Source organism: Oncorhynchus mykiss, chromosome 20 (genome assembly GCF_057628025.1).
Source record: "Oncorhynchus mykiss isolate SJ-2025 chromosome 20, ASM5762802v1, whole genome shotgun sequence".
Classification (NCBI taxonomy): domain Eukaryota; kingdom Metazoa; phylum Chordata; class Actinopteri; order Salmoniformes; family Salmonidae; genus Oncorhynchus; species Oncorhynchus mykiss.
In genome coordinates this window covers 48,127,447-48,137,446 of record NC_143041.1, presented here as the reverse complement: position 1 = coordinate 48,137,446, position 10,000 = coordinate 48,127,447, and the positions used below count along the sequence as shown (strand labels likewise).

At 44.7% G+C, this 10,000-nt stretch overlaps 1 protein-coding gene across 1 annotated transcript in view; it reads left to right on the top strand.

Annotated features, from left to right (window-relative positions):
* The window catches only part of LOC110492809 (netrin receptor UNC5B-b), a 71,819-nt gene that overhangs the window by 48,674 nt on the left and 13,145 nt on the right, over positions 1-10,000 (top strand). The window contains exons 10-11 of the mRNA XM_090211984.1: positions 7,844-8,010; positions 8,479-8,597. Of these exons, the coding sequence (XP_090068110.1) occupies positions 7,844-8,010; positions 8,479-8,597 (286 nt within the window). The remainder of the gene's footprint in view (positions 1-7,843; positions 8,011-8,478; positions 8,598-10,000) is intronic.

Below are 10,000 nucleotides of genomic sequence, written 5' to 3'. Positions count from 1 at the left end.
CAACAATGCAGTTAAAAAAAAATATGGATAAGAATAAGAAATAAAAGTAACAAGTAATTAAAGAGCAGCAATAAAATAACAATAGCGAGACTATATACAGGGGGGTATATTGTCAATGTGTGGGGTAATATATGTACTGTACATGTAGGCAGAGTTATTAAAGTGATTATGAATAGATGATAACAACAGAGAGTAGCAACAGTGTAAAAGAGGGGTAGTCTGGGTAGCCCTTTGATTAGGTGTTCAGGAGTCTTATGGCTTGGGGGTAGAAGCTGTTCAGAAGCCTCTTGGACCTAGACTTGGCGCTCCGGTACACTTTGCAGTGCGGTAGCAAAGAGAACAGTCTATGATTAGGGTGGCTGGAGTCTGTGACAATTTTTAGGGCCTTCCTCTGACACCGCCTGGTATAGAGGTCCTGGATGGCAGGAAGCGTGGCCCCAGTGATGTACTGGGCCGTACACACTACCCTCTGTAGTGCCTTGTGGTCGGAGGCCGAGCAGTTGCCATACCAGGCAGGGATGCAACCATGGTGCAGCTGTAGAACGTTTTGAGGATCTGAGGACCCATGCCAAATCTTTTCAGTCTCCTGAGGGTGAATAGGTTTTGTCGTGACCTCTTCACGACTGTCTTGGTGTGTTTGGACCATGATAGTTTGTTGGTGATGTGGACGCCAATGAAGTTGAAGCCCTCAACCTGCTAGTCATCCTTTTACTCAACAACATAAGCATCTAACTATGTCGTATTTTTTGTAGTCCACTTAAAGGATATTATTTTTATTTTTCCTTTTTCTTATTTAGCTTTTTTTTTTCCACGTAAATGTTATATCCTGAGATTGTAGAGAATTACAAAGATATATTTTAGTTGACAGGTCTATAATCAGCAGGGGACATCTCCAGATGTTCCCGGTTTTTACATATACTGATAAAAAATTATATAAACGCAACATGCAACAATTTCAAAGATATTACTCTTTATATGTGGATATCAGTCAACTGAAATGAAGCCAAACATGACTGGGTATACAGATATGTATTTGTTGATCACAGAGTTTAGAGCACAGGTCACAGGTCACAAAGGTCACCTTTAAAAAAAAGAAAAAGCTATTGGTCTCCCGAGTGGCGCAGCGGTCTAAGGCACTGCAGCGCAGTTCTTGAGCCGTCACTACAGACCCGGGTTCGATCACGGGCTATGTCGCAGCCACCTGCGAACGGGCGACCCATGAGGCAGCACACTATTGGCCCAGTGTCGTCCGGGTTGTCCCATCGCACTCTAGCGACTCCTGTGGTGGACCGTGCGCGTGCACGCTGACTTTGGTCCACAAGCTGTGTGCAGATGGCGAGCAGTGTGTCAAGAAGCAGTGCGGCATGGCAGGTTGTGTTTCAGAGGACGCACGGCTCTCAACCTTCGCTTCTCCCAAGTCCATACGGGAGTTGCAGCGATTGGACAAGACTGTAACTACCAATTGGATATCACAAAATTGTGGGTAAAAAGTATATTTTTTTTAAATAAAAAAGGGTAAGGCCGTGGATCAGAACCAGTCAGTATCTGGTGTGGATCAGAACCAGTCAGTATCTGGTGTGGATCAGAACCAGTCAGTATCTGGTGTGGATCAGAACCAGTCAGTATCTGGTGTGGATCAGAACCAGTCAGTATCTGGTGTGGATCAGAACCAGTCAGTATCTGGTGTGGATCAGAACCAGTCAGTATCTGGTGTGGATCAGAAACCCAGTCAGTATCTGGTGTGGATCAGAACCAGTCAGTATCTGGTGTGAATCAGAACCAGTCAGTATCTGGTGTGGATCAGAACCAGTCAGTATCTGGTGTGGATCAGAACCAGTCAGTATCTGGTGTGGATCAGAACCAGTCAGTATCTGGTGTGGATCAGAACCAGTCAGTATCTGGTGTGGATCAGAACCAGTCAGTATCTGGTGTGGATCAGAACCAGTCAGTATCTGGTGTGGATCAGAACCAGTCAGTATCTGGTGTGACCATTTGCCTCATGCAGTGCAACACATCTCCTTCACATAGAGTTGATCAGGCTGTTGATTGTGGCCTGTGGAATGTTGTCCCACTTCTCTCCAATGGCTTTGTGAAGTTACTGGATATTGGCGGGAACTGGAACACGCTGTCGTACACGTCGATCCAGAGCATCCCAAACATGCTCAATGGGTGACATGTCTGGTGAGTATGCAGGCCATGAAAGAACTGGGACATTTTCAGCTTCCAGGAATGGTGTACAGATCCTTGCGACATTAGGCCGTGCATTATCATGCTGAAACATGAGGTGATCACGACGGATGAATGACATGGCAATAGGTCTCAGGTTCTCGTCACGGTTTCTCTGTGCATTCAAATTCATCCATCGATAAAATGTATTTGTGATCGTTGTCTGTTGCTCATGCCTTCCCCATACCATAACCCCACCACCACCATAACCCCAACGTTGACATCAGCAAACACCATAACCCCACCACCACCATGGGGAACTCTGTCCACAACGTTGACATCAGTAAACACCATAACCCCACCATGGGGCACTCTGTTCACAACGTTGACATCAGCAAACCAATCGCGAGGCCAGTTGGACGTCCAGCCAAATTCTCTAAGATGACGTTGGAGGCAGTTTATGTTAGATTACCTGGCAACAGCTCTGGTGGACATTCCTGCAGTCAGCGTGATCCCCATTTCACATCTCCTTGAAAACGTAAGACATCTGTGGAATCGTGTTCGTGTGACAACACTGCACATTTTTTTATTTGTCCCCAGCACAATGTGCACCTGTGCAATGGTCATGCTGTTGAACCAGCTTCTTGATATACCACACCTGTCAGTTTGATTCATTATCTTTGCCTAGGAGAAACGCTTACTAACAGGGGTATAAACACATTTGTGCACACAATTTGAGAGAAACAAGCTTTTTGTGCTTATGGAAAATGTCTGTGATTGTATTTTTTATTTCAGCTCATGAAACATGGGACCAACTCTTCACGTGATGCTTTTATATTTGTGTTCAGTTTGTCTTCTGTTTCTGTCTTGGTCTCTTCTAATTTAAAAAATATCACCTTTTTGATGTCTTCTCGATCTCCAAAGTCCGTCTGGAGTTTCTTCTCAAGACGATCCCAACGTGCTCTTTACCTCAAAGTTAGAGGGTTTATTGGCTTCATTATCCAACGTGCTCTTTACTCTCTGTAGCCTCTTAGAGAGGAGGGCCGGTAACAAGAGGGTTCGAACCCCCCAAGCTGCTGAGGGGGAAATCTTCAGGGACTGATCCGGCAGCCGGAGGGTTGTTGGCTTCATTATCCCGGTGTACTAGCTACCACCAGCCGGAGGGTTATTGGCTTCATTATCTCAGTGTACTAGCTACCACCAGCCAGAGGGTTATTGGTTTCATTATCCCAGTATACTAGCTACCACCAGCCGGAGGGTTATTGGCTTCATTATCCCACTATACTAGCTACCACCAGCCAGAGGGTTATTGGCTTCATTATCCCAGTATACTAGCTACCACCAGCCAGAGGGTTATTGGCTTCATTATCCCAGTGTAGTAGCTACCACAAGCCAGAGGGTTATTGGTTTCATTATCCCAGTATGCTAGCTACCACCAGCCGGAGGGTTATTGGTTTCATTATCCCAGTGTACTAGCTACCACCAGCCGGAGGGATATTGGTTTCATTATCCCAGTATACTAGCTACCACCAGACAGAGGGTTCTTGGCTTCATTATCCCAGTGTACTACATACCACCAGCCGAAGGGTTATTTGTTTCATTATCCCAGTGTACTAGCTACCACCAGCCAGAGGGTTGTTGGTTTCATTTCCCCAGTGTACTAGCTACCACCAGCCAGAGGGTTATTGGTTTCATTATCCCAGTGTACTATCTACCACCAGCCAGATGGTTATTGGTTTCATTATCCCAGTGTACTAGCTACCACCAGCCAGAGGGTTATTGGTTTCATTATCCCAGTATACTAGCTACCACCAGCCAGAGGGTTATTTGTTTCATTATCCCAGTGTACTAGCTACCACCAGCCAGAGGGTTATTGGTTTCATTATCCCAGTATACTAGATACCACCAGCCAGAGGGTTATCATTATCCCAGTGTACTAGATATCACCAGCCAGAGGGTTATCATTATCCCAGTGTACTAGATACCACCAGCCGGAGGGTTATCATTATCCCAGTATACTAGCTACCACCAGCCGGAGGGTTATCATTATCCCAGTGTACTAGATACCACCAGCCGGAGGGTTATCATTATCCCAGTATACTAGCTACCACCAGCCAGAGGGTTATTGCTTTCATTATCCCAGTGTGCTAGATACCACCAGCCGGAGGGTTATTGGCTTCATTATCCCAGTGTACTAGCTACCAACAGCCAGAGGGTTATTGGTTTCATTATCCCAGTGTACTAGATACCACCAGCCAGAGGGTTATTGGTTTCATTATCCCATTGTACTAGATACCACCAGCCGGAGGGTTATCATTATCCCAGTGTACTAGATACCACCAGCCGGAGGGTTGTTGGTTTCATTATCCCAGTGTACTAGCTACCACCAGCCAGAGGGTTATTGGTTTCATTATCCCAGTATACTAGATACCACCAGCCAGAGGGTTATCATTATCCCAGTGTACTAGATATCACCAGCCGGGGGGTTATCATTATCCCAGTGTACTAGATACCACCAGCCGGAGGGTTATCATTATCCCAGTGTACTAGCTACCACCAGCCGGAGGGTTATTGGTTTCATTATCCCAGTATACTAGCTACCACCAGCCAGATGGTTATTGGCTTCATTATCCCAGTGTAATAGCTAACACCAGCCAGAGGGTTATTGGTTTCATTATCCCAGTATACTAGCTACCACCAGCCAGAGGGTTATTGGCTTCATTATCCCAGTATACTAGCTACCACCAGCCAGAGGGTTATCATTATCCCAGTGTACTAGCTACCACCAGCCAGAGGGTTATTGGCTTCATTATCCCAGTGTACTAGATACCACCAGCCAGAGGGTTATTGGTTTCATTATCCCAGTGTACTAGCTACCACCAGCCAGAGGGTTATTGGTTTCATTATTCCAGTATACTAGCTACCACCAGCCAGAGGGTTATTAGTTTCATTATCCCAGTGTACTAGCTACCACCAGCCGCAGGGTTATTGGTTTCATTATCCCAGTGTACTAGCTACCACCAGCCGCAGGGTTATTGGTTTCATTATCCCACTATACTAGCTACCACCAGCCAGAGGGTTATTGGCTTCATTATCCCAGTATACTAGCTACCACCAGCCAGAGGGTTATTGGCTTCATTATCCCAGTATACTAGCTACCACCAGCCAGAGGGTTATTGGTTTCATTATCCCAGTATACTAGCTACCACCAGCCGGAGGGTTATTGGCTTCATTATCCCACTATACTAGTTACCACCAGCCAGAGGGTTATTGGCTTCATTATCCCAGTATACTAGCTACCACCAGCCGGAGGGATATTGGTTTCATTATCCCAGTGTACTAGATACCACCAGCCAGAGGGTTATTGGTTTCATTATCCCAGTATACTAGCTACCACCAGCCAGAGGGTTATTGGCTTCATTATCCCAGTATTCTAGCTACCACCAGCCAGAGGGTTATCATTATCCCAGTGTACTAGCTACCACCAGCCAGAGGGTTATTGGCTTCATTATCCCAGTGTACTAGATACCACTAGCCAGAGGGTTATTGGTTTCATTATCCCAGTGTACTAGCTACCACCAGCCAGAGGGTTATTGGTTTCATTATCCCAGTATACTAGCTACCACCAGCCAGAGGGTTATTAGTTTCATTATCCCAGTGTACTAGCTACCACCAGCCGGAGGGTTATTGGTTTCATTATCCCAGTATACTAGCTACCACCAGCCAGAGGGTTATTGGTTTCATTATCCCACTATACTAGCTACCACCAGCCAGAGGGTTATTGGCTTCATTATCCCAGTATACTAGCTGCCACCAGCCAGAGGGTTATTGGCTTCATTATCCCAGTGTAGTAGCTACCACAAGCCAGAGGGTTATTGGTTTCATTATCCCAGTATGCTAGCTACCACCAGCCGGAGGGTTATTGGTTTCATTATCCCAGTGTACTAGCTACCACCAGCCGGAGGGATATTGGTTTCATTATCCCAGTATACTAGCTACCACCAGACAGAGGGATATTGGCTTCATTATCCCAGTATACTAGCTACCACCAGCTAGAGGGTTATTGGCTTCATTATCCCAGTGTACTACATACCACCAGCCGAAGGGTTATTTGTTTCATTATCCCAGTGTACTAGCTACCACCAGCCAGAGGGTTGTTGGTTTCATTATCCCAGTGTACTAGCTACCACCAGCCAGAGGGTTGTTGGGTTCATTTCCCCAGTGTACTAGCTACCACCAGCCAGAGGGTTATTGGTTTCATTATCCCAGTGTACTAGCTACCACCAGCCAGATGGTTATTGGTTTCATTATCCCAGTGTACTAGCTACCACCAGCCAGAGGGTTATTGGTTTCATTATCCCAGTATACTAGCTACCACCGGCCAGAGGGTTATTGGTTTCATTATCCCAGTGTACTAGCTACCACCAGCCAGAGGGTTATCATTATCCCAGTGTACTAGATATCACCAGCCAGAGGGTTATCATTATCCCAGTGTACTAGATACCACCAGCCGGAGGGTTATCATTATCCCAGTATACTAGCTACCACCAGCCGGAGGGTTATCATTATCCCAGTGTACTAGATACCACCAGCCGGAGGGTTATCATTATCCCAGTATACTAGCTACCACCAGCCAGAGGGTTATTGCTTTCATTATCCCAGTGTGCTAGATACCACCAGCCAGAGGGTTATTGGTTTCATTATCCCAGTGTACTAGATACCACCAGCCGGAGGGTTATCATTATCCCAGTGTACTAGATACCACCAGCCGGAGGGTTATCATTATCCCAGTGTACTAGATACCACCAGCCAGAGGGTTATCATTATCCCAGTATACTAGATACCACCAGCCGGAGGGTTATCATTATCCCAGTGTACTAGATACCACCAGCCAGAGGGTTATTGGTTTCATTATCCCAGTGTACTAGATACCACCAGCCGGAGGGTTATCATTATCCCAGTGTACTAGATACCACCAGCCGGAGGGTTATCATTATCCCAGTGTACTAGATACCACCAGCCAGAGGGTTATCATTATCCCAGTGTGCTAGATACCACCAGCCGGAGGGTTATTGGCTTCATTATCCCAGTATACTAGCTACCACCAGCCAGAGGGTTATTGCTTTCATTATCCCAGTGTGCTAGATACCACCAGCCGGAGGGTTATTGGTTTCATTATCCCAGTGTACTAGATACCACCAGCCGGGGAGTTGTTGGTTTCATTATCCCAGAGTACTAGCTACCGCCCCATCAGCTGCTCCCAGCCTTTGGTGTGTGTGTGTCAGCTTGGGTACTGGTACAGCAAAGCATAAATAATATCTGTGCAAATGGGCTCCCGAGAGGCGCAGCGGTCTAAGTCACTGCATCTCAGCGCTTGCGACGTCACTACAGACATCCTGGTTTGATTCCAGGCTGTATCACAACCGGCTGTGATTGGGAGTTCCATTGGGCGGCGCACAATTGTCCCAGCGTCGTCTGGGGTTTGGCCGGTGTAGGCCGTCATTGTAAATAGGAATTTGTTCTTAACTGACTTGCCTCGTTAAATAAAGGTTAAATATATATATATATTTTTTTAAATGGACCAATAAAGCATGTATTGTAACCACTTTGCTCCCAAAAATCACAATCAGCCGATGAAACTATATAACAACTCCCCCTCTCTCTCCTCCTCCTGCAGACAACCCTCACCTCCTCCACCCCTCTGCGCCCCCAGACCTGACAGCCACAGCGGGTACCTTCAGGGATCCTCTCTTCTCCCTGCGGCAGGGTGCCAACGATGGTCACCACAAGATCCCCATGACAACCTCTCCACTGCTGGACCCCCTGCCCAGCCTCAAGATCAAGGTGTGTGTGTGTGTGTGTGTGCGTGTGCGTGTGCGTGTGTGTGTGGATCAATCAGATGTATTTATGAAGCCATTTTAATATCAGTGTTTGTCCAAAGCTTTACAGTTGCCTGGTCTGGACCACAAGTAGAAGCAGAGACACACTGACTTACAACAAGTGTTCACAATGTATAGTGTAATAGTTATACTGGTGTAATAGTTATATTGGTGTAATAGTTATATTGGTGTATAGTGTAATAGTTATATTGGTGTATAGTGTAATAGTTATATTGGTGTAATAGTGTAATAGTTATATTGGTGTATAGTGTAATAGTTATATTGGTGTATAGTGTAATAGTTATATTGGTGTATAGTGTAATAGTTATATTGGTGTAATAGTTATATTGTAATAGTATGTATATGTATATTATTGTTGTTATTATTATTTTATATATATATATATATTTATGTTTGTTTTCCTAAAATAAAGGTGTACAACTCGTCCACCCTGTCCTCCCTGGAGCTGCCAGCAGAGCTCCGCAGAGACCCTGAGCTCCTCGGCCTGAAGCACGTGGGCGTCACCATGGGCAGGACTGTGGCATGGGACAGGTAAGACACACACAATGTCCTCTCAAACACGCATGCAGACACACACACAATGTCCTCTCAAACACGCATGCAGACACACACACAATGTCCTCTCAAACACGCATGCAGACACACACACAATGTCCTCTCAAACACGCATGCAGACACACACACAATGTCCTCTCAAACACGCATGCAGACACACACACAATGTCCTCTCAAACACGCATGCAGACACACACACAATGTCCTCTCAAACACGCATGCAGACACACACACAATGTCCTCTCAAACACGCATGCAGACACACACACACAATGTCCTCTCAAACACGCATGCAGACACACACACAATGTCCTCTCAAACACGCATGCAGACACACACACAATGTCCTCTCAAACACGCATGCAGACACACACACAATGTCCTCTCAAACACGCATGCAGACACACACACAATGTCCTCTCAAACACGCATGCAGACACACACACAATGTCCTCTCAAACACGCATGCAGACACACACACAATGTCCTCTCAAACACGCATGCAGACACACACACAATGTCCTCTCAAACACGCATGCAGACACACACACAATGTCCTCTCAAACACGCATGCAGACACACACACAATGTCCTCTCAAACACGCATGCAGACACACACACAATGTCCTCTCAAACACGCATGCAGACACACACACAATGTCCTCTCAAACACGCATGCAGACACACACACAATGTCCTCTCAAACACGCATGCAGACACACCCAGTGGTGTAAAGTACTTCAGTTAAAAATACTTTAAAGTACTACTTAAGTCATTTGTACTTTGCTATTTATATTTTTGACAACTTTTACTCCAATATTTTCCTAAGAAAATATTGTTTTAACTACATACATTTTCCTTGACACCCAAAAGTACTCGTTACATTTTGAATAGTAAAAACATGTTAATAACACCTAGTAATAACATGCTAATAACACATGTTAATAACCCATAGTAATAACATGCTAATAACACATAGTAATAACATGTTAATAACACATAGTAATAACATGCTAGTTAACACACTTAACACAGTTAACAGTTAACACACATAACATGTTAATAACACATAGTAATAACATTCTAATAACACATAGTAATAACATGCTAATAACACATAGTAATAACATGCGAATAACACATAGTAATAACATGTTAATAACACATAGTAATAACATGTTAATAACACATAGTAATAACATGCTAATAACACATAGTAATAACATGTTAATAACACATAGTAATAACATGCTAATAACACATAGTAATAACATGCTAATAACACATAGTAATAACATGTTAATAACACATAGCAATAACATGCTAATAACACATAGTAATAACATGCTAATAACACATAGTAATAACATGCTAATTAC